The sequence below is a fragment of the Penicillium antarcticum genome, assembly GCF_028974205.1.
Source record: "Penicillium antarcticum strain IBT 31339 chromosome Unknown utg000001l_segment0_segment0, whole genome shotgun sequence".
NCBI lineage: Eukaryota > Fungi > Ascomycota > Eurotiomycetes > Eurotiales > Aspergillaceae > Penicillium > Penicillium antarcticum.
This window is the reverse complement of record NW_026695299.1, coordinates 2,336,406-2,359,393: the sequence shown is the minus strand read 5'-3', so window position 1 is coordinate 2,359,393 and position 22,988 is coordinate 2,336,406. Positions and strand designations below refer to the sequence as shown.

Here is a 22,988-nt window from a genome sequence, read left to right as displayed (position 1 = left end):
TGACTTCATTGGTATCACCGAGGTCCAACACAAGGCTGTACAAGGGTGTAATGGAGGTTTCGCGAAAGGCCGATCAATACGCTTACAGTCGAATGCATTCTGTAAGGCACCAGGCGTACAACGCTTGTATGGACGGTATTTGCCTCCGAATGGAGAGAAAGAAGTGTGATTGGATAGTGTGAGTGGTCTGATCCTAAGAATTCCGACGAATGCTGACATAGTCTGCTGATCTAATACACTGACATAATGCATGACTAAGTGAACACCCTGCTCATCTCGAATTTGCCATCGTTCTCCGCTCTTCCTCCACCAATCACAACCTGTTGAAAGCGTTGGGGCTGGCCGGACCCAACAGTCGCCGAAACTGAGGCACGCCACTCCAGAAGAGCAAAGTTCTATCGGGGCAAGCTTATAATTGTTGTCGTCTTCTCTCTGCATTGCCTCGGGATCTTGTGACGGTCAATGTCTTCATCCTTTTGATTCGTCTTTGATTTGTTCTTGTGCCAAGTTTCCCCATATCCGAGCACCTCGCCCCAACGTTGGTCCCAAGTGGGCCCCAAGTATAAAAAACCCTCTCCTTCCGGCCTTTCTATCTTCAACTTCATCCATACACCATGTCGTCGAAGGTTGATGCTTCACGCCCGCGGGCGGCTGAGACCAAGAAGGTCCACATTGCCGACACTCAGATGACTCGCCAGAACTGGTACAAGCATGTCAACTGGCTCAATGTCGTTCTGATTCTCGGTGTGCCCATTTCCGGCTGCATCCAGGCCTTCTGGGTGCCTCTGCAGCTGAAGACTGCCATCTGGGCAGTCATCTACTACTTCTTCACTGGATTGGGAATCACTGCTGGTAAGTTCAATTGACTCGAGGGCGGAAAGATTCAAGCTGACTGTTTTTAGGTTACCATCGTCTCTGGGCTCACTGCTCCTACTCCGCCACTCTGCCTCTTCGTATCTGGCTTGCTGCCGTCGGTGGCGGTGCTGTTGAAGGCTCCATCCGCTGGTGGGCTCGGGATCATCGTGCGCACCACCGTTACACCGACACCGACAAGGACCCCTACTCCGTCCGCAAGGGTCTCCTGTACTCTCACCTTGGATGGATGGTCATGAAGCAGAACCCCAAGCGAATTGGCCGTACCGACATCTCCGACCTCAACGAAGACCCCGTGGTCGTCTGGCAGCACCGTAACTACCTCAAGGTCGTCCTCACCATGGGATTGATCGTGCCCATGCTCGTCTCCGGTCTCGGCTGGGGTGACTGGTGGGGTGGCTTTGTGTACGCTGGTATCCTGCGTATCTTCTTCGTGCAACAGGCCACTTTCTGTGTCAACTCCTTGGCTCACTGGCTTGGTGACCAGCCCTTCGATGACCGTAATTCTCCTCGTGACCACGTCATTACCGCCCTGGTCACTCTCGGCGAGGGGTACCACAACTTCCACCACGAATTCCCTTCGGACTACCGCAACGCCATCGAGTGGCACCAGTATGACCCCACCAAGTGGACCATCTGGACCTGCAAGCAGCTCGGTTTGGCCTATGACTTGAAGCAATTCCGCTCCAACGAGATCGAGAAGGGTCGTGTGCAGCAACTCCAGAAGAAGATCGATCAGAAGCGCGCCAAGCTCGACTGGGGTACTCCTCTGGACCAGCTCCCCGTCATGGAGTGGGATGACTATGTCGACCAGGCCAAGAACGGCAGAGGTCTCATCTCCATCGCCGGCGTTGTCCACGACGTGACCGACTTCATCAAGGACCACCCCGGTGGCAAGGCCATGATCAAGTCCGGTCTGGGCAAGGATGCGACCGCCATGTTCAACGGTGGTGTCTACTACCATTCCAACGGTGCCCACAACCTGCTGTCCACCATGCGTGTCGGTGTCATTCGTGGCGGTGGTGAAGTCGAGATCTGGAAGCGTGCTCAGAAGGAGAACTCCGAGTATGTTCGCGACGACTCAGGCCAACGTATCATCCGCGCTGGCATGCAGGTCACCAAGATCCCCGAGCCCATTCCCACTGCGGATGCAGCTTAAACTGATGAAATTTGATCTTGCATTCTGGGTTCGGGGTTGGCGTTTCTTTCTCATTTCTGTCTTTTCAAAAGCGGCCTGTGACGCACTTCATAGATAATTTTCATGAATTAGAAACGATTTCATATGACATTGTCTCACTGTGTATTTCATAAATGTTAGTATTGTTAGTATAAGAAAGAATGAAGAACATCGCAGACCTGAAAACTTCGAAAAGCGGGGGGTTCTATCACATGTAAATCCCCTTTTTACACGTCAACACTTCGCCTGTTCGTATTTATCGAGCTTTAACTCAAAATGAATATCTCCTCCTTCGCCTCTTTTGACCTGAGCCTTCCACATTCGAAACTATACTAGAGCACTAACAGAAAGAATCTTGTTTATAGAATAGTATTTTCGGGGTTTCCTATCTTTGATCGGCTCTTTTTCCGTTTCATTTGATAAAATGTCAAAGCCCCGAGATCGTAAAAGGAAACAAAGAATAGAGATGTCCATAGTAGAGTCTTTAGCCATGTGCCTTGGTTCTACGTATAGTATGCCAAATCTTGTACATATCGTGCTCATACTTGTGTTCCGATTCGATCTAATATCGGATGCACATATAATACCCTAGAAGGTTAGTTAGGGAGATTCTACCAGTTCTACGGGTTGCAGGTAGGATCGAAATCAGTTTCACCATTTTACTATCTTTCATTCTTTCCCAGACCCTATTCCATTTCGGATTTAGCTTGCTTCAAAACGTTGAATCGTATTGTAAGAATTCGGCACACGGTATCTTCTATTGTATTGCCCCTCCCTAGCCTACCTTGGGCTTACAGCGGGGAATTTATCTTCTCAGCCGGAAAGTGTTCTCTTCTGAATATTTCTACGATGGCAGACAGTTTCTCTGGTTCCCTTTCACGAGAGCAACGGTACTTCTTCGACGCAATTCGCTTGTTTCCGACGAAAATCCCCACGAACACAAAAAGAGGGATAGTGAAAAAGGCAGAGAATGCTATGAGAACAAAGCTGTCAATAATACAAAATTTTCTGGAACATCATGATCCGAACTTTGCAGAACTTGGAGAATTCCCATTATCCAAAGCAGCATTGTTGCCTAAAACGCTAGTGTTGGAGAAATTTTTGGAAAGTGACAATGTTGAAGTGAATTGGTCCCCCGTCGAAGATGGTCGAACTGCTCTGTCCTGGGCTGCAGAAGCTTGCAGAGCGGAGTCCGTGAATGCTTTGCTGACCAAAGGATCTGATTGCCACCTGAAAGACAAGAACGGCCGCACTGCACTGTCATGGGCGGCGACACCCAATGACAGTGAGAAAGCGAACACGGACGTCATCAGGTGCCTGTTAGGCAAAGGATCATGCATAAATTCGGAGGACAATTCACATAAGACACCGCTATCATGGGCTGTTTCTGGGAACTGCACGAATACGGTGATTGAATTACTCAACAACCATGATATTCAAGTCGATCGACCGGATGTTTCTGGCCGAACACCTTTGTCGCTGGCCGCACAACTCGGAAGTATCGATATCATGAGACACCTTGTTGGCAATGGCGCCAGAGTTGAATCAAGAGACAGCAATATGCGGACTTCATTATCATGGGTAGGAACTGATAAACACAGAAAAGCCAATGACGACGTGATCAAATTTCTGATCGATCAAGGCTCAGACATAAACGCAGAGGACATTTGTAAAAAGACACCGTTGTTCTGGGCAGTTTCCGAGAGATGTTTGAGCGCAGTAGACATTCTGCTCAAGAACGATGAAATCAAAGCGGATCGACCAGATATAAATGGTCAAACTCCATTCTTGAAAGCAGCAATATCCGGCAATGTCGAGCTCATGATACGATTTCTCAAATCAGGAAAAGTCGATATAAGCCAGAATTCTGGCAATCAAAAGAGCTTCCAGCTTCTCCTGAGGACAAGAAATACCCTTTTTTCATCATTTCCCGAACATGGGGACACAAGAATGTTGTCTGAGTTGATTTTCCGACTACCGGAGACACTCAATGGTCGAACCCTCTTATCATGGACTGCCGAATACGACGATCTAGAAATTGCCAAATTACTTTTGAAGCAGAAAAATACAAGAATTGATGACGGAGAAGACGAGCACACGACTTCCTTGCTACGTGCGTTGGAAAAGAAAAGCTTGAATTTGGTGAAACTTCTCATTCCCCGAGACAAAACTTCCATGAGGTTGTTGGTCAAGGAAACAGGGAGTTTTGGCGAACGCAAAGCGCTAGAGCTAGTGCGCTTACTGCTCGAGTACAATTATGACGCCAACCATATCGACGATAACGGGTATACGCCTCTCCACCTTGCATGCTATAATGATAACCCAAGTTTCGTCTCAGCCCTGATCGCGGTTACAAACCAAGCTAACTCCCCGAACCACGATGACAAAACCCCAATGCAGATCGCGATTGAATCAAAAAATAAATCCGTCATCAAGCTCCTTTATGAGGAAGGAATCGACTTCAACTCAGAGGAATGCTCCGACCTTACCGACCTTGAAAGTGAAAGAAAGTCTTATGTTCGATTTACAATAGGGACACAACGCCGAAATCTCTGCTGGGAATCATTTGCCAAGAATTCAATTCAGTGTGTGCCGAACGCAGGGGAAAACAGGCTATGGTATGGATCTGTAGACCACTAGCAGCACAAATCCCTGACTATTTCCTCTAGCCTTTACCCAAACCATATGGCTTGGTCGGATTCCAAAAGCTATTTCCGCCTATTGCGTCGTCCGAAATATCTAAAATCTTCAAGTTCGAGTCCCTACCTTCAATGGAGCAAACATGAGGATCTTCATCTTCACAGAGTGCTGATAACACATATATCAGTTCGATTCCCCGCTGAAAATCAGAAAGGAAAGCCTCAGTACACAAAGTCCTGGGGTATTGCTTGGGCCCTCACACTTGAAGCCAATGAGCAAGCCCATGGGTTTATTAGCACTATCCTACAAAGCAAGGTCCCCAAAACGCCTGTCAAATTTTTTGAACATTTTCTCGAGCATTTACGCCAATGTTGGAACAAGCTTTGTTTTGATTTAGATACTGAATTTGAGAAGATCGTAAGTCCTTACGTCTCACTGCAGAATGCTCTATCTAACATTCCAAATTGAACAAAAGAGAAGTTCTCAGATTGAGAACGAGGGCGGAAGTCACGCAATGATCAAAAATATCGCGCAGAATGCCCGTGACCGAACAAAAATTCGAATATGCCTTCAGTCGCAGATTCAAGAACTTAAGGACGTTGTGAATTTTGATACAACCCTTCGTTCGGACGGTCAAGAGCTGATAAAACCCATTAACGATCTCGAAGAATATGTGATTTCAAAACTGAGTCATATTGATCAAGGTCTACGTGATGTCTTGCAAATAGTAAGCTTAGCTACAAAATGTCATTTTGTATATTATTGACAAACGGCTCGCAGGAATTCGCTTGGATTTCGATCGATGAAGCCGCAAGTTTCAAACACTTAAGCCGAATTACTGTAGGAATCTTATATGAAGAGTATCTGTTGATGTCGATACTAAATTTTTATACAGTTTCTTTTTCTTCCTTTGATGCTGACGTCGGTGAGTTTGAATGCTGGTCCTTTCTTTTCTTCTCTTTTCAATTTACATCTGGCTATTAACCGACCACTCGAGTTCAGAGTCTCTTTGGGATGAACGTCAATGTGCTTCGAGATAATCCAGACTGGAAATGGTCTTTACTTGTCGCAGCATTATCTTGTTTCCTTACCATGGGTGTCTGGATAGTTTTGAAAGTACCACGGGTGAGTTTTATCGTCGTGTGAGGTGATAAATGAAGGCTGAACAATCCATCCTGTAGATCGAATCGAGCCTCCAGGCAGTAGCCACCTGGGCAGATAATATAACAGGCCGAGACCGACGCATCAATAGTTGACTGAATGAAGCAGGCAGTTTTATCGTCCACTATATTTTTGTTCCTATTTCTGTTGTTGCCCTGCTTATTCCAGAATGCAGTCAATCTTTTCGCTAGTCGGCAGATATGGTACATAATAGCCTAGTGAGCACATTGAAGAGCAAGTGATTTGTAGGACGGGGTGGTAGAATGGGGACCGTACGAGTGGAATACAATAGCTATTTTTAAGCTGTTTTTCATGGCTTCTTTGCTTCTTTATTACCTTTCAAACATATGAAAACGTCAGGTGCCCGAGTCCAACTGTTTCCCATCACACTCAACACACTCACGCTGACACTGGAAACAACTCTTATTACAATTACCAAACCAACAACGGTTTTGAAACCCCCCTAGCTCAACTGCCCATTAGCCACTAACCATGGCTACTTCAGGAATTCACTGAGAGATCCGGGGCCCCTTGACCAAGCAAGCCCTAAGGGTCCGGCGTGCAGCGATGAAGCGAAAGCCCCCGTTCTCATACATTAAAGAGCCACTCTGGATCAAAGTCCAGTCAATCGTCGGACCTCGCCTCGACCAATCTCCTCCTAGGGTCACCGTTTTCCCACAAGAAGATGACAGTAAGCTCAGTGACCGCCAATTTATGCAGGTAGTCCAGGACGTGTTTGAGCCGGGGAACTTGATCCTAAGCTATGATCCTCTGTACACAACTCAGAACTTGTGCATCTCATTGGGAGTAGGCGTGACTCACGACTGTGACAAGCCAGACAAATGTGAGAAGATCAATGACTCGAAATTGCTCTGCCAAAATATCACCTTCCAACTGTTGAACGCACAACCTTCGGCAGAGGATCAACAATGGGGTTTGCACCATTAATCGCAAGCCAGACTTCCGTAAGGACAGCTTCCGGTTGGATAAACTAACCCCCGAGTCTTCATAAAGGCATTTGTCTCATAGATTTACTTTTCTTGGTGATCGTACGCTACTGCCATGACGATGTGTGGCCAAGGTCATATTTTGAAACTGATCGAATTTTCATTTTTGCATGTGACTGGCATTTTGTCTTTAGAGTTATTATGAATCAATTGATACCCTCAAAGAAATGTTATTTTACCTTGTTTACCTTCTACCGTGTAGAATTATGTAAATAAGTATGACTTCTACTTGTAGAGATAGTACATTTTGTAAACTTGAGAAATATTGGCATCTTGAGATAAGTGTTCGAAAGATACTCAATCGTCAGCTAAAAACAGATCCAGTAAGTTCTTAGCCTAGCTATAGAGGTCCAGTATAGGTCTCAATATTTAACCGGCGTATCATGTCCAAGTAAAGCATAGAAGCCCTATAGGCTTGATAAATCTTAGTATAACCCATGAGAAACTGCATCCTTTTCACCTACATACTAACTAAAAGTCCCTTGTCAGGAATTGTTGTATACGCCGTGTATACTTCCCGCCAAGACCTCACACCCCGCAATTGACTTCGAGCTTTGGATCACCTGACAGCATCTCCAACTGACTTGTACACCGCCATCCACCGCCATCATTGCTTTCATTCGTCACTTTTTCATCGCTCTCATCGCCATCCTCACCGTGGCGCCCCTCCTCCGTCTCCGCCTTTCATCCGTGCTGGGCCACTTGCGTACCACTACACCAGTACGACTCTTGACTACCTCCAGCATGGCTCCCTCCCACCTCCGGAAGCCTCCCCAGGCCCCGCCCATCTTCACTGCTACCCCGCAATCGGTGGTTGCAGATGCCGAGCGTCTGATCAAATCCTCCCGTGATATCCAGGACAAGCTGGTCGCCGAAATCAAGCCCGAAAATGCCACCTTTGACAACGTCGTCCGTCCCCTCGCTCAAGATGATAACGTCATGGGTCTAGAGGCACACATTCTGGGCTTCTACCAGGCTGTCTCCACCGACTCGAAGCTGCGTGATGCCTCTTCCAAGGCCGAAGAGCTCATGGACGAGTTCTTCATTGAAGCTGTCATGCGTGAAGATGTCTTCGGCCTGTTCGACGCCGTGCTGCGCCGGAACGAGTCTCTCGATCCCGAGTCCCGCCGTCTACTAGAGAAGGAACACAAGGACTTCGTCCGCAATGGTCTTGGTCTGCCCGCCGGACCTCAGCGGGCCCGTTTTAAGGAGATCAAGAAGCGTCTGAGCCAGCTGAGCATTGAGTTCCAGAAGAACCTGAACGAGGAGAACGGCGGTATCTGGTTTACACCCGAGCAGCTGTCCGGTGTGCCGAATGATGTGCTGGACGGTCTGAAGAAGGGTGAGAACGAGAATGCCGGCAAGCTGTGGCTCTCCTTCAAGTACCCCGACCTCTTCCCTACCATGAAATACGCCAACGACCCCGAGACCCGTAAGCAGGTCATGATCGCCAACGAGAACAAGTGCAACCAGAACGTGCCGCTATTCCGCGAGGCCATTGTTCTCCGTGACGAAGCTGCTCGTTTGCTCGGCTACCCCAACCACGCCGCCTTCCGCATCGAGGATAAGATGGCCAAGACACCTGAGACTGTCGACAAGTTCCTGGGAGATCTTCGCAACCGCTTGACCGCTGGCGGTAAGCAGGAGATTGAGAAGCTGCACGAGTTGAAGAAGGCTACTGATCCTAACTCGGATGGCCGTTACTACCTGTGGGACCACCGTTTCTATGACCGTCTGATGCTGGAGAAGGACTACTCTCTGGATCAGCAGCTCATTGCTGAGTGGTTCCCCCTGCAAACCACCATCGAGGGCATGCTGAAGATCTTCGAGGAGCTGTTTGGTCTGGAGTTTGTTGAGATTGTTGGCGAAGACCGGGCATCTCTTGCCCCAACTGGCCAAGGTGATGACATTGTCTGGCATGAGGACGTGCAGGTTTACAGTGTATGGAACGACGAGGGTGAGGGTAGTGGTTTCGTCGGATATCTCTACCTTGACCTGTTCCCTCGCGAGGGCAAGTATGGCCACGCCGCCAACTTCAACCTGCAGCCCGGCTTCATCGACCAGGACGGTAACCGCCGTTTCCCCGCCACCGCATTGGTGTGCAACTTTACCAAGCCCCAGCCCAAGAAGCCTAGTCTGCTGAAGCACGACGAGGTAGTCACCCTCTTCCACGAACTTGGCCACGGTATTCACGACCTGGTCTCCCGAACCATCTACTCCCGCTTCCACGGTACCAGCACAGTGCGCGACTTCGTCGAAGCGCCCAGTCAGATGCTCGAGAACTGGTGCTGGACACCCTCGCAGCTGCGCTCCCTCAGCCGTCACTACTCTACTCTCTCCCCCGAGTACCTTGCCAGCTGGCAAGAAGCTCAGCAGTCCCGCAGCGGCGGTAAGACTGCCACTGGCCCACCATCAGAGCGTATCCCCGACGACGTGATCGAGAACTTGATCCGCACCAAGCACGTCAACGATGCGTTGTTCAACCTGCGCCAGCTCCACTTTGGTATCTTCGACATGGCTATCCACGAGCCCAAGAGCCACGCCGACATTGAGGCTCTCCCTCTTTCGGCTACATACAACCGTCTCCGCCAGGAGATCACCCAGATGGACGGACCGGAAGCTCTAGGCGCTGGTAGCGAATGGGGCCACGGCGAGGCCACTTTTGGACACTTGATCGGTGGTTACGATGCCGGATACTATGGATACCTGAGGTAAGATTATCCTACGATATGGAGAAGCATAACATACTCATGAATCTACAGCTCCCAAGTATACTCCACCGACATGTTCTACACTGTCTTCAAGGACGACCCCATGAACAAGGCTGCAGGCCGTCGCTATCGCTACCAAGTTCTGGAGAAGGGTGGTAGCCAGGACGAGATGAAGACCCTGACTGAGTTCCTGGGTCGTGAGCCTCAGACCGATGCTTTCTACAAGGATCTTGGTCTGGCGTAAGGCCCATTGAAGCTATTTGACTGACAAATGCATTATATCCTTAGCATACTAGAGAGCTACACGGATTCACTCTCAATCTATCGCATCAGAAAAGACCAACTGCTTCGTATAGATATAACGTATTTAAGAGTAGATCAGGCGATAACTGATAAGCCCACCGCCTCGGCAATTCTGCTACTCAGCTCTTGCGACTCGGATTTTAGACCTCTCACTAGTCTTTCACCGAGGAAATAATATAACTGTTACAGCTCCTTTCTTGTGAGTTCCTATCAAATTTTCAGCTGAAGCTATGCCATCCAGGCAACCCCGCAGAGCAGATCACTAACCATTAGACAGCACGATCACCAACTCATCCACGCCGCACCTCTACACAGCAATTGCAATCACATTCAGAACCAAGCGCCGACAATCACAAGAATCCCAGCCTAAAATGACGGAACAAACCAATCCCGAACGACACCAAATCCACACGCAACACTGCCGCTTCTGCAACCACCTGCTACTAGCAACAACACGCAACATCCCAACTCTCCCCCGCCGAAGCGGCGAAGGCAAAGACAAGGCCCTAATCCTGCCATTGGAGCGAACTACCGATGAGAACGAACTTTCAGCGGAGCTGGAAGCCGAAGCGCAATCTACCAATCCTCCGACTGCAGGAGCTGAGACTGGAGCTGGAGCTGGCAAGACTCGACAAAGCGCCAACCATACGACTCTCCTTCTCGCGACCACTATTCCAGATCGGCGGGCGACAATGATTAGACGGGAAGATGGGATTGAGAAGAGGGTTTTGTTGAGGTGTGGACGGTGTCGGGTTGTTATTGGGTATTATTTGGATGAGGTGCATTATTCTACTTCTGGTGGTGGACAGGAAGGGGAGAGGCCGCAGGCACTCTATCTCCTTCCTGGGTCTTTGGTTGGGACTGAAGGGATGGGAGGGGAGGGAGTTGGAGAGGGAGAGTGGAGGGAATGGATTGTTTAGTTTATATCGCAGATAAGAAGAAAGAAAAGTGAGAGTGAAGGTTACATATAGTTGATACCCTCCAATAATACAGAAGTAATTTGATAAAAAACATACAAGACGAAAGTATTCCAACACGCCGCAATCCCTCAAGCTATAGCCATAGCCATATCCATAAACGTTCAATCATATCAGGGTATTAGTTGGCGAGGATAGTGCGAACGAGATCTAAATCGTTAGCCTGCGTCCGTATATCGGACTGCCGTGAACATACCAGTGTAGTTGATCTCGCCAGAGCTAGTATCAACAGCCTTGAGCAACTCATCAACTTCATCATCGGACATCTTCTCGCCGAGATTCGTGAGGACTATATCGCATTAGCGTCCACCTCATCCAAATGCGCAGTTCAAAGAACAGTATAGGGAGAATAGAGAACATACTGTAGCGCAGCTGTCCAACACCAATGAAACCAGTCATATCCTTATCGAAAACTTGGAATCCGCGACAGTATTCCTCGGGTTCACCAGGCTCACGGAAACCACCGGGACGGTTCAGGACTTTGAGGAAGGACTCGAAGTCGACTGCGAAAAGAACCATGTTAGCCTAGTCCAATCCAATCCAGCCCAGCTCACCCCAACCCAGTCCCAACCAGGGCGGGGCCTGGAGCTGGAGCTGGACAGGCGCGTCTCAGACCATTCAGAGTGAAAGGAAACATACAATCACCACCAATAGACTTCTCCAAATCCCCAATCTCAGCCAGAGTAGGGTTCTGCCCGCAAGCGCGCAGGAGGTCACCGAGGAGGTCACCGGCGACACGGCCAGTGCCGCGGCGATCGAAGAGCGAGAACGCTTCCTTGTAGTTTGTGGAGGCCTCGTGTTTGTTAGCCATGATGAAAAGCACAAGTCGAAAGAGGGCGGAGAAAAGGATGATGTTGGTTCCAAGGGAGGGGAAGGGGCGGGACGGGATCGGAACGGATTACATCAGGGACAACATTGCCAGGGACAGGGACACTCACCATGTTGTATTTGATGCTTTTGGCTGATGTAGGGATTCTGGACAAATATGCGGATTGTGGATTGTGGATTGTGGACAGATGTTGGGGGGAGACTTGTAGGGGGATCGGCGGTTGTTAGGGCAACGCCGTGGACTACTGTATACAACGTCATTTCTGACTGTACTCTGTGGTAGGTAGACTGGTTTATATAAACTGAATATACAATTAGGTATCAATACATCATACATACTGCTACGACTGTAGCTTCGCGATACAGCTGTCCAGCAGCCGCGCCGCTTCCCCTAGTAACTCCCACCGCGGTGTAGCAAAGGAGTCGCGGAGAATCATGAGCAGACCGAGACAACCATTACGACCTGTCAAGCCCTCTAGCTCATTCGGTTCCCGGGTCTGACTCATGCGATGCAGGAAGACCTGCATGTCTTGTTGTCTTTCGGCTTGTGTGGCGAGCACCGGTGCCGGACGCAGGGGTCCGTCCAAGGCGTACCCGTACGTCCAGACTACCAATGCTGCGAAGTACATCACCCACGGTCGATTGAGGAGGTAGTCGTCGCGGGCGGCGTATTCGCCCGGTTGAGTGGCCGGGTCGAGAAAACAGGTGGAGAGGAATTTGAGGGCGTAAAAGGTGGCATCACGGGCTGAGGCTTTCGTGGCCCATCGACTTGTTTTCTCCTTTGCGCTGTGGTAGTCGCGTGCTGTGATTGACCGACCCATCAATCGGCCGGCGCCTGCGAAGATCTGCAAATCGACTATGTCAACGTGGGAGGCCATGTGGGCTAAGCCGTGTAGTACATCGCGCGACTCGGATGTCGTCGATGGACCTAGGGCTTCGTCGACGTCGCGTCGCCAGTTATCGAATGCTCGTAGTAGGGATGAGCGCCATTTATCGCGTCCGCCCAGGGTTTGGCCTACTCCCAGCGAACTGATTTGCAGATCTCGCTGGTTCAGATGCCAGCAGACACTCAACAAGCCTGCCATGAGGATAATCCGGCCGAACGCGTTCGTTCGGACTGGTTGTCCGTTGAGTGTGCGTTTCAAGCCGTCCAAAAACATGATCGGTCGTACACCATGTGACTGCAGGCTGGACTGGACTCGAGCCACCTCTGCTGCGCTGGTTGCCGCCCACAGGGCTTCATCGCAGGGCAATGGTAGTCGTAATTCATGTGCAACCATTTTGGCTGAGTGTCCAAACATGGTTGCATGTGTAGAATCAAGCACAAATGCGGCAAATGCTACACGGCGAGTTGCCTCGGCCTTGATCCAGGTTGACCATGACTCGTCTTCTTCCTTCGTTTCTGGCGTATCGAATGAAGAACTGCCGATCAACGAACTACCTCGGCGCATGAGAGTGAGTGTCGTATCGTGATGAATATGAGCGCGCTCATGCAGCGCACGGGTAGAGAACAGCTTCTCATAGACTTCCAGTAATAAAAGCGACTGAAACACCCACAGTCTAGCAGGTGGCCGGAAATCCGCATCCATAAAGATCTCCCAGCGCAAATGCCAGGCAATAAAGCTAGCCAGCTCGGCAGCCGCCTCAGTAGCAGCCTCTCCATGAATCTTATCCAAAGTTGCAGCCCCAATAGCCATGATCGCCAAGATTAGAAGTGCAGGCGTGCGATCTGCAGCAAAAGTGGGCTGATGCAGGATCGGCAACTGTGCATGAAAATGGTACCAATAAGAACCAATGTACGTCTGCATCATGCGCAGACTAAGGACATGCCGGTCATTGTTCAAATCCCCTTCCATAAGCGCATCCTTCCGCTTCGCGCCGGCTGCATACGCCGCCTCGTTGAATCGCGTTGACATCAAGTGCAGTAATTCCTGCCTCTTCTCTTCTGAGATGATCGACGGTGGTGCCCCCGAGTCTAGAATACTGGTCACGCTCATCGGGTGTTGCGGTACCACCGTGCAAAAGTTATTGTACGAAGGCTCGTTCATATAGAACTGATTTTGCACCATGGGTACCATCCCATACCCCAGCGGTGCGAGTGGCTCGCTGAACAACCACGCCGCAAAGTCATCTGCCATGGCAAAAGGTGACCGGTTGTAGGTTTCGCCTCCGAAGATGGGGTAGGACATGGAGTCCAGGTCGATAAGGTTATCCGGCTGGTCCAGCACAGCGGGGAAATCGGAGTACTGCGAGATGGGTATTTCAGTCGTCTCTATGCCAGTAGTGATCGGGAACGTCGTCACAGGCGGTTTAGGCGTCTCGGAGTCAACAAAGTAGTCCGGGGCCGTGATCGCAGGCGAGGAAGTAGGCGAGGTCTTGGCGTCATGATCGGTATAGTGGTCGCGCTTCTGCAGCTGGGAGCCACTGGTGGTGTGGCGTTCGCGATGGCGAATGCAGAGGTCTTGTCGCACGAAGGAGCGGTAGCAGTTTGGAAAGTCGCAGCGGTAGATTTGTTTCGGGGCGTGGTTGAGCGCATGGCGACTGAGATGTTCGGCGCGCGAGTAGCTCTTCCCGCAGCCCTCGAAGGTGCATTCGAACTTGCGATCGGAGTGGACTTTGCGACTGCGTCGGCGGCGCTTGGAAGGGTGATCGTCCTCCATTCTCATGCCATCGAGAGGAATCCTCGGGATGCCGATCCACGTGGGAGAAAGAAGAGTCAAATTCGGCAGTCAAAAGGCGTCCGGGGGAAAGTGCGGAGATGTCGGTGGGGTTGTGGCGGGTGAGAAATTAAACGGCAATTTTACAGACCGTACACGCATAGCATTTCAGTGTATTAATATGGATGTATGAGTATATTTCACTGACCTGACAAGGCCTCCAGAGTGTAACTTTACATTCCAAGTCATATCGGTTCGAAGGGATGTGATTACCCTGAAACATCCACAAAACTAATGGACTAGAGCCTTAAGATAGCCACGTTCTTCCATCCAATGGCTTAGTGGCGCAGTGGTTAACGCATCGCACTGTTAGTATCCTCCGACTCCACAATTTCACATAACATCTTCTAACCAATTCACTAGTGTAATGCGGAGATCCCGAGTTCGACTCTCGGCTGAGCCTTTCTTTTTTTCTTTCCTTTTTTTCTTTCCTTTTTTTCCCCTCCGCTCGCTTTCTTCCCTTTTTTTCTTTTAATTGACTGATTTCTTTAATAAACAAGGGGAAACCCATAGAGAAGCATGTAAGTCATTATGTTCTCTATCGAATTCTTACTAGGTATATGTTCTAGTCGAATCAGCTACGTCAACCTACAAATTACATACATATATATATCCTGATACCCACAATTACTTCTATACATTCTCCATATACAGTGAAAATTGGATGCTATCTATAGGATAGGGTCAATATTTGAGAAAACCCAGTCGAATCAGTCCTTACAATACCTACTAGCTTCGTTGATCCCCTCATTACAGAGCATGCCGTGGCTACGCATCAAGCATCTCATTCAAACGAGAAGAAAAAAACAAAAAAAAGGCACACAGCGGCCTTTAGACTTGCCAATGCAAGTTAAATGCTTCCCTCTAGGCCACAGGCTTCATTTCCGACCATATATAGCATCAAGCTAGGTCTGTACCAGAACAAAATACCCATATAAAAGTCTCAGTCCACATTGAGGCTTCCAGTCCTCAACAGCGGCGTATCAGTGAAAAAGAACGCACCAAGATTTGACCTATTCTCATGCGAAATAACGTCACTTGACGAGATAGGGTGATTCCGTTGAGTGTATTGAGTGTATTGTGCCCGAGAGTCCAACTTCTATAAGATTATTGATTCGTGGAGCTCGCCGCCTGTTGTCTCAGCTGTCTATGCTATACTCTTTCAACTCCCCTTCTTTGTGTCCCGAAAGAAAGAAGTCCTGGACCTGAATCAATACCACGGCTATTTTCCCCCCTCCTCTGTCTTCCAACCTCCCCCAGCCCACCCAGATATCCCACAAGCCACCTGCTTTACCTTCCTCCAAGATATTATCGATGGGGCAAATCCTGCATGGAATGATGCACCGTAAATCCAGTGACATCCAGTTACACGGAAGTATTGGAAATGGCACAGATGCCCTCCTTGGTTCCATCAGACATCTTTCTAGAAGTAGATATACCGACTTGGGGTACAAAAGATCTCCTCAACCGATTTGCCCATGAGAACATTGACAGATGCGTTGGATATCCAGACAGACGTCAATCCCGGATGGTGAACGTACCCCGTAACTTCGGGGCCTTGGATGGATTATTTCTCACCTGAAAAGCTAGGTGAGATGATGGGTCGATGTCGGTCGCTCAAGTAGAGTAGCGTGCAGGGTGACCTTCGCCGATGGGATTTATCTCAATTTTCACGCGAACGGTTCCATCTCCTATGCCTTTACTGGAGGGAACTCAATTGGACAATAAGTGACATAGATCGTTCGGTGTTGATTTATATCCGGGTTAGCTCTGTATGAATATTCTTTGTCGCGAAAGACATGAACCTGATTTTTTTTCCAAATATAACGGCCTTGTAGCTGGAAGATTTGGGGTCTGCATTCCACCAGGATTTGAGCGATTTGTGGGCGGTGGTTACATTGATGGAACCCCCTCGGGTCAGCAAGTCGATCGGTTTCAAGCCCTCACCTGGTCAGTGAGCAGGGAGAATGAAGGGTCCGCGGTCACCCTATACAAGAAAAACTTTCTTAAAAACCTACGCAGACATCTAACAGCACTGTAATGGTATGTCAGGTCACTACTTCCCAAGATATACAGTATCTTGAGGTCATGGGTCGATGGTAAATGGTAATCAATAGATTCATTGCTCATGATCAAATACCCACACGCGGAGACTGCGAAATCGCATCTCTACACATGCCTGTAGACAAGAGTTCTGACTATCTATAAATGCTGTCTACACTAGGTCGAGAAATTCCAACCTAAATGGCAGTAACTGACGATGCCAGAAAGTCCTGGCTAAGCCGGCGCACCGGCAGATCATAAATCATTTCGAGACCGGGTTCATGCCCTCGCGTGCCACATGGCGCGTCAATAACAAAGGACCAACACCTGATGTGCAAATGCTCCCGTGGGTTCTTTTTGAGTGCTAGGCACTAGGGGAAAAGTGTAGTGAGGATTTCAGCCGCTGAATCGGAACCGGGTGGCCTCCAGACGGCCGAGTCCATCACGTGGAGCCACATTGCGGCGGCGGTACGAGTTGGTGAAGTCTGAAATGATTAGCTTTGTCGCTCATAATAGTGGGATATGAACATACCTTGGAGGAGAGCACGGATCTTGCGGGTCTCTCCCGACTGTACTTTGTCGGAGACGTTCTTGAGAAGTCGTTCAGCCTCGCCCTGCTTCATAGAACCAGCAGGCAACATCTGCAGTGTGCTTTGTAGCCAAGCACCGCTTTCCTGGGGAAGCAGCTCGAACATTGTCATGATCACACCCGACGCGTCAGGGAAGCAGTCACCTGGGAAGGTGAACATCATGCCAGTCAAAACACGCTGCGCCAAGGGCTGACCCTGCGAGGCAATCAACGCCTTCACAGCCTCACGGACCTCGGGTGGCGTGGAGTAGGGCTGGCCTTCGGGGGTAGTGAATTCTGAGACCATTGGCTTGTCAAATGCGAAGCTGAACAAATCCCGGTAGTAGTGAAGCGTGGCGATGAGAGGGTCGACTTGTTGAAGAGTGAGGGCGCTGAGGGCAGCAGAGAAGATAGGAATAGCCAGAGACGAGCTGATGCACTTCTTAGGGTAGTATCGGACGGCATCAGAAGAAAGACGGAAGAAATCCTCAATCACATCCGGCAGGTTCTCGGGGGGAGGTCGTTCAAGATACGCAAGAAGGCAATGGCCTGCTGCTCATAGAACTGGAAGACGGCATCACTGGTAGCCTGGTCGACGTACTCGGCGCCATCGGAATACTCACGCACCACCGCGTCGGTGGCCCACAAGAAGCAACCCTCGCGCGATGCCTGGAAGCCGTTTGCGATGCTCTCGGCCAGGGTAGGCAGGAGAGAAATCATGCCGGTGCGATAAGAAATAATCATGTAGCGCCAGCAGCGGCACACTCGTTCAAGGATAGGCGTGGAGGACGTAAAGTTCATGACAATCGTGGTCATAATAGGGAGAATCTCACCACAGTATTTGACGGCGGGGTTTTCTTCTCCTGGTGCAACAATGGGAGTCACAACTTGCACAAAGATGGTGATCAGTTGTAAGTGATCAGCCACAGCTCGCTGGCCTTCTTCATCCTGCGCGTTGTTGGCCAGGTTCATGATTCGGGCCATGATCGGGTCACAGAACATCTTGTATGACTCGTAGATCTTCTCATGGGGCTGGACGGAAACCACAGCGGCGACACCCTCAGTCACCTCCTCTTGGCTGGCAGGCTTCAGTTTGTCGAGAACCGACTCAAAGAAGGAGTGCAGCTGAGCGATATGACCACCGAGAAGCTTCTGGCAATCGGTACCGAGGAACTTGAAGGCAAGAGCAGAAGCCTGCACAACCTCTTGAGAGCTGTGGTGGAATCCAGAAATCACATAATTGAGCTGGGCCTCGAGGGTTTCGGGGTGAAGAGCGGTCCATTCCGTATAGCGGGCCAGCGCCATGATCGCCTGGAATCGGACCTTCTCCTGGTCTGGGATCTGGACAATCAAAGGAATCAACTGTCCAAGAACGGTGCTTTCCTCCGGATCGACCATCCGGCCCATTGCACGGAGACCAAAAAGAGGAGCCTCCAGTTCCTGCCAGTGAGGAACATGCTCGTTGCTGGCCTGTGACGCATACTTGGCTACCCACTGCTGGATCAGCTGGTAGATCTTACCGAGACAGTTGGTCACACCAACGACGGCACAGCAGTCCTTGAGAACATCACCCATGGCATGACGGAACTGACGGAACTTTTCTTCCTGCTCGCGATCTCCGCCAAACAAGTCGGTCTCGCCGTCCTCTGGGCTGGGGTACTCCAAGTGCTTGACCATAATATCCACCAGTTGCGAGAAGATGTCCTGGAAGCTGACACGGGCATCATTGTAGCGCTCCAGGGTGATGTATTGCTTGAGTTCGTACCAGAAAATGAAGGTCAGAGAGACTGCATCACGCTCCCAGTCCCGAGCACAGCATTCAAGTAGGGCCTCCACGAGACCACGGAATTCACCTGGAAGACGCGCAACAAGCACAACCCAAGCTTCTCCAGCCTCGGCAAACATTCTTGTGACACCTTTGAATGCCTCCAAATCCTCAGCCTCGGCAGTTTCGGCAATCTTGGGGCGAAGAGCCATCAGTCGCGGGTAGAGCGCTTGAATGACGGGAAGCGACTCGTCGACATCCTTGGTGTCGCGGTAAAGCGTGCAAACACAGTCAACACCGGCGTCGAAAGAACGATCGTTGTCGAGGGCCTTGAGGATGACGTCCATGAGGGGTGACTCAACGACCTTGGCGGCGGGAATTTCACGTAGCCATGAAGTGATGCAGTCGAGAAGACGGGGGTTGGTTGCGGCGTCAGCTGTATACATTAGTTATGCCTTGATCCTCCACTGATGCAAGAATCTAAACTCACGCGATGATTGAGAGTATTGAATCATTAGCTGCATGACCTGCTCCGCATTGTCTTCCAGCAACTCCTTGGTTCTTCCAAGCAATTCATCCTCCTGTTGCAAGCGTCAGCTTATCCTTTGTCAACACCACTTAAACACATACGCTGAGGTTAATCTTGCGACCCTCGGTGACTTCCTCAGGCAAGATTTTCAGGAACTCCAGCACGCAGTCTCCGGCGCTGCTTCCCAACGCTGACCCAACCACCGCCAGAACATCCTTCCACGCGACCATCTGGATCGCCAAACTGGCCAAACACACGCATAGCTGGGTCTGGATGGGCCGCGGGCCCGACGCAAATGCCACCAACAGATTCAGGACGGAGTCTCGGAGCGCCACAACCGCATCGGGGGGTAGTTGATCAAGATCGAAAATGATCTGCGCAGTTGTTAGGGAAAGCCAGCATCCACCATCGCGGTAAACATACCTTTCCTTTCAGTGTAGTCGCGGCAAACAGTTTGGCCTCGACCGGGACATCGGGGGACTGTAACAAAGCGTGGGTTGTTGTCCAGGCCTCAATCTATTCCCAGAGTCAGCAAATCTTGCCCCTCAATGTAGCGGACTGGCATACCGATTTCTGGAACTTCTCTAGGAATTCATGGGCCTGAGTCTTCTCAGACCTAGGCACATTCCCTTGCATTGTCGCGACGGCCGCCAGGACCGGGGCGAATGCCTGCCCGGCTTCCTTGCTGGCCATATTGAAAAAACAGTAAAACGAGGCTCAGCAATGGGGAGAAGTGTAAAGAGACAGGGGGGAAGATGTGACTTGGAGGAGAAGGTGGGATGGTGTTCGTGACGTGTATTGGTATTACTGTAATCAAATCACGGGACGCAGAGCTTTCTCATTTTGGTTCGTTTCTCCCCAGCTCTCAACCTCAACACACCCATCATGGCTCCCCGCAAGACGTTGTTGGCGCCAATTCACTTTATTTTCAGCCTGCTGCAGAAGCGCAACACTGTCTCTGTCTGGCTGTATGAGCAGCTAGCATTCCGGATAGAGGGGAAGGTCCGGGTATGTACTTTCAACGACGCGCTTGATTGCTCGTGCTAACAGCCACTAGGGGTTCGATGAGTTTATGAACCTGGTCATCGATGATGCCGTGGAGGTGCGACTTGCCACCAAGACAGAGGAGGAGAAGCGCAGGCCATTAGGTATGGATGCCCGAGTCCAACTACAGAATACAGCTAACTCCACAATAGGCCAGATCCTCCTCAAAGGCGACAATGTCTCGCTCATTCAAGCCGTTTGATTTTTCGCTTTTTACTTTCTATTTCGATTTGCGCTACACCCTGCGATCCAGATATCCACCATCACCAACCACGATCGCATCTATCAGCCAGTCATGCTCCACCACGGGAATATCTTCAGAGAGCAATTGATCTTGCAGAGAAAGGGCAACTACCATGGAGTTCAGTCGGGGCTAAAGGGATTGTTTCTGGGATTTCTTACCAAGGAATGGCATTTTTCTGGCCAAATTTGAGTATCGCGTTAGAAAATGATCATAATATCCTTTACCATGACCAAGTCGCCGAAACCCATGGTCAAAGGCCATGCCCGGCATTACAATCAAATCCAATCCTTGCGTCAAACCATTCTGGCGACCTTCAATTTGCGTAGCCTGAAGCGATGGGATCCCCCATTTGTCCGGTTGTAATGACTCAAACTCGGCCATGGATCCGAGCGCGAACATGTCCATGACGGAGGTCTTGTCTTGGGTGTGAATGTATGGGATATAGACTTGTTTGCCACTCTGTAGAGCATCTCGTACAATTCCCGTAGTAGACAGCTCTCCAGTAGGCATGGACAAGTAGACAGCAATACTGTTCGCGTTCTGGTACTCGGCCAGCGAGAGGAATTTGGTCGTGGCGGTTCTAGCTGCGACAGGTCAGTAGGGAACATCATAGAAACAACAAATCTGACATTGTTGATTTATAGAAGCAGCCGAAAGACTCAAAAGAGTCGATCGCATACTTTTGCGTAGTTCGCGCTTTGCGGATTGAAGAGCCATGAGGTTGTTGAGGGGGAGTCCATTCCTGATAATGATAAGGTATGTGGGACCCAAGGCATCAAGGGCATCTAGGGTGAAGGGCGCCTCAAATACCTTCCAACTGCCAACTTTCCTTCGTCAACCAAGATGTTTTTGATTTGGAGTTTGTTGGCTACAGCTGCCTGGGCAGCTACAGCAAGTGATTTGGTTGGAACATGGACCACCAAATCTCATGAAGTTATTACTGGACCAGTATGTGTTGTGCACATTCACAACAAATGAGACTAACACGCGCAGGGATTCTACGATCCGCTCAAGGACAAGTTGCTGGAACCGAATTTGACTGGCATTTCATACTCGTTTGACGACCAAGGCCATTACGAGGAAGCATACTACCGCGCAATCTCAAATCGTGAGTTCTTCCATATAGATCACTGGATAGTACTGACGCAAAACAGCTGCCGATCCATCATGTCCGAAAGGAATCATGCAATGGCAACACGGGTCGTTTGAAATATCTGCCGATGGTTCTTTAATCCTGACCCCAATTGCCGTCGATGGTCGCCAGCTCTTGTCTGATCCCTGTCGCCAAGCGGTTGGTCTATACACGCGATACAATACCACCGAGCACTTCAAAGTACATATCTCCCTTTCTGTGGTCAATTTACTCTAACTCTGTATAGTCATTCTCCACTGGAGTGGACAAATACCACAAGATTCAACGACTCGACTTGAAAAAGGCCGATGGTTCGCTTCTTCACCCCATGTTCCTTGCCTACCGGCCACCAAAGATGCTGCCCACCACCACATTGAACCCAACACCGACTGGCAAAGGAAAACGTGACTTGTCGACCAAATCTGGATTCAGTTTGATCAGCCGAGAAGAGTTGATTAATCCAAAGCGTTGGTGGTGGTTGGGTGTCCTGATGACCTCGCTTGGAGGTGCGGCCGTTTTCTACTCATGATCTGTTAACCTGGCGTTTGGTTGGCGTTGGAATGTCTTTCGTATCCTTCCATACTGAATTGATTGCCTCCTAGGCTATTGTGACACTAATATACAATGGTAAATGTAGATGTAATCTCAAGAGAGTTCTTTAAGTGCCTTCTGGATCTCAGCACCCACCTCTTTGCGGTCGACTGGCTTGCCAGTCAAGGGTCCGTCTTGGGCAAACAGAGCTTTGAAGAGGAGCCCGGGGTTGACCTTTTCGCCGGCGGCTTTCAATGCGTTGATCTGATTGACAATCGCCTCGGTGATCTCGGCAGTCGGCACTGTCACGACCTGACCAGCGTATTCCTCCAACACGACAGCTTGTGCATCCTCCTTTTCCTTCAAGTCGGGGCGCTCAGCAGCTTCAAACTCCTTGGCCGCATCCTTGGTCGCATTCAAGCGTTTCCGAATGAGCGACAAGAGTTGGATATCGGTCTGAATGGGGGAGGAGGTTTTGGCGGCATTGTTGGTCTCCGAAATCAAAGCGCGAAGCACATTCAGTCTGTTCATAAGCTTAATTCGACCAATTGCAGAAGAATACCTACCTAGTGGTATCCTTTGCTCTCATGGCAGTTTTAAGATCAGTCCGCAAGGTAGCCATCAATGGCGGTAGAACCGGAGTGGCAGTAGAATTCCATCGTACCAGACGAGCAGGAATACGCGCAGAAACTCGAAGTGATTGAAACATTGTTGATTGATTGTAGAGAGCAAAGCAGT

General features: G+C 49.9%; 11 protein-coding genes across 11 annotated transcripts; 6 read left to right on the top strand and 5 right to left on the bottom strand.

Moving 5' to 3' along the window:
• Positions 1-614: 614 nt before the first annotated feature.
• Positions 615-2,032, top strand: N7508_000883 (stearoyl-CoA 9-desaturase sdeA; the record flags this gene model as incomplete). The annotated part of the gene is made up of 2 exons (XM_058458968.1): positions 615-852; positions 903-2,032. The coding sequence occupies 2 exons, from the start codon at positions 615-617 to the stop codon at positions 2,030-2,032; spliced, it is 1,368 nt and encodes a 455-aa protein (XP_058325190.1).
• An 867-nt stretch (positions 2,033-2,899) lies between these two features.
• On the top strand, positions 2,900-4,690 carry N7508_000882 (ankyrin repeat domain-containing protein; the record flags this gene model as incomplete). The annotated part of the gene is made up of 1 exon (XM_058458967.1): positions 2,900-4,690. The coding sequence occupies one exon, from the start codon at positions 2,900-2,902 to the stop codon at positions 4,688-4,690; it is 1,791 nt and encodes a 596-aa protein (XP_058325189.1).
• Positions 4,691-6,536: 1,846 nt separating this feature from the next.
• Positions 6,537-9,813, top strand: N7508_000881 (M3 family metallopeptidase; the record flags this gene model as incomplete). The annotated part of the gene is made up of 3 exons (XM_058458966.1): positions 6,537-6,542; positions 7,429-9,569; positions 9,621-9,813. 3 exons carry the CDS (start codon positions 6,537-6,539, stop codon positions 9,811-9,813), a joined length of 2,340 nt encoding a protein of 779 aa, XP_058325188.1.
• A 430-nt stretch (positions 9,814-10,243) lies between these two features.
• On the top strand, positions 10,244-10,792 carry N7508_000880 (uncharacterized protein; the record flags this gene model as incomplete). The annotated part of the gene is made up of 1 exon (XM_058458965.1): positions 10,244-10,792. The coding sequence occupies one exon, from the start codon at positions 10,244-10,246 to the stop codon at positions 10,790-10,792; it is 549 nt and encodes a 182-aa protein (XP_058325187.1).
• Positions 10,793-10,970: 178 nt separating this feature from the next.
• Positions 10,971-11,660, bottom strand: N7508_000879 (uncharacterized protein; the record flags this gene model as incomplete). Its single annotated transcript, XM_058458964.1, has 4 exons — positions 10,971-10,999; positions 11,046-11,138; positions 11,212-11,352; positions 11,489-11,660. 4 exons carry the CDS (start codon positions 11,658-11,660, stop codon positions 10,971-10,973), a joined length of 435 nt encoding a protein of 144 aa, XP_058325186.1.
• Positions 11,661-12,018: 358 nt separating this feature from the next.
• Positions 12,019-14,337, bottom strand: N7508_000878 (putative C2H2 finger domain protein; the record flags this gene model as incomplete). Its single annotated transcript, XM_058458963.1, has 1 exon — positions 12,019-14,337. One exon carries the CDS (start codon positions 14,335-14,337, stop codon positions 12,019-12,021), a length of 2,319 nt encoding a protein of 772 aa, XP_058325185.1.
• A 2,480-nt stretch (positions 14,338-16,817) lies between these two features.
• N7508_000877 (mRNA transport regulator MTR10) lies at positions 16,818-20,014 on the bottom strand. Its single transcript, XM_058458962.1, has 7 exons — positions 19,867-20,014; positions 19,723-19,815; positions 19,401-19,673; positions 19,261-19,351; positions 17,587-19,206; positions 16,970-17,557; positions 16,818-16,922 (listed from the first exon to the last, which is right to left on the bottom strand). Exons 1-7 carry the CDS (start codon positions 19,990-19,992, stop codon positions 16,834-16,836), a joined length of 2,880 nt encoding a protein of 959 aa, XP_058325184.1. The 5' UTR covers positions 19,993-20,014; the 3' UTR covers positions 16,818-16,833.
• A 170-nt stretch (positions 20,015-20,184) lies between these two features.
• On the top strand, positions 20,185-20,545 carry N7508_000876 (small nuclear ribonucleoprotein E; the record flags this gene model as incomplete). Its single annotated transcript, XM_058458961.1, has 3 exons — positions 20,185-20,307; positions 20,357-20,447; positions 20,496-20,545. 3 exons carry the CDS (start codon positions 20,185-20,187, stop codon positions 20,543-20,545), a joined length of 264 nt encoding a protein of 87 aa, XP_058325183.1.
• Positions 20,546-20,578: 33 nt separating this feature from the next.
• Positions 20,579-21,304, bottom strand: N7508_000875 (5-formyltetrahydrofolate cyclo-ligase; the record flags this gene model as incomplete). Its single annotated transcript, XM_058458960.1, has 3 exons — positions 20,579-20,694; positions 20,746-21,171; positions 21,268-21,304. 3 exons carry the CDS (start codon positions 21,302-21,304, stop codon positions 20,579-20,581), a joined length of 579 nt encoding a protein of 192 aa, XP_058325182.1.
• A 126-nt stretch (positions 21,305-21,430) lies between these two features.
• Positions 21,431-22,248, top strand: N7508_000874 (uncharacterized protein; the record flags this gene model as incomplete). Its single annotated transcript, XM_058458959.1, has 4 exons — positions 21,431-21,535; positions 21,581-21,695; positions 21,742-21,920; positions 21,967-22,248. 4 exons carry the CDS (start codon positions 21,431-21,433, stop codon positions 22,246-22,248), a joined length of 681 nt encoding a protein of 226 aa, XP_058325181.1.
• Positions 22,249-22,364: 116 nt separating this feature from the next.
• N7508_000873 (uncharacterized protein) lies at positions 22,365-22,959 on the bottom strand (the record flags this gene model as incomplete). Its single annotated transcript, XM_058458958.1, has 2 exons — positions 22,365-22,773; positions 22,817-22,959. 2 exons carry the CDS (start codon positions 22,957-22,959, stop codon positions 22,365-22,367), a joined length of 552 nt encoding a protein of 183 aa, XP_058325180.1.
• Between the last annotated feature and the right edge of the window lie 29 nt (positions 22,960-22,988).

What these genes read in the sequence shown, in the direction of transcription:
- N7508_000877 (XM_058458962.1), bottom strand. Translation starts at nt 19,992, where the DNA reads ATGGCCAGCAAGGAAGCCGGGCAGGCATTCGCCCCGGTCCTGGCGGCC. An exon ending in CGACTACACTGAAAGGAAAG is followed by an intron (nt 19,674 to 19,722) that starts GTATGTTTACCG and finishes ACAACTGCGCAG; the next exon opens with ATCATTTTCGATCTTGATCA. An exon ending in TCAATACTCTCAATCATCGC is followed by an intron (nt 19,207 to 19,260) that starts GTGAGTTTAGAT and finishes TAATGTATACAG; the next exon opens with CTGACGCCGCAACCAACCCC.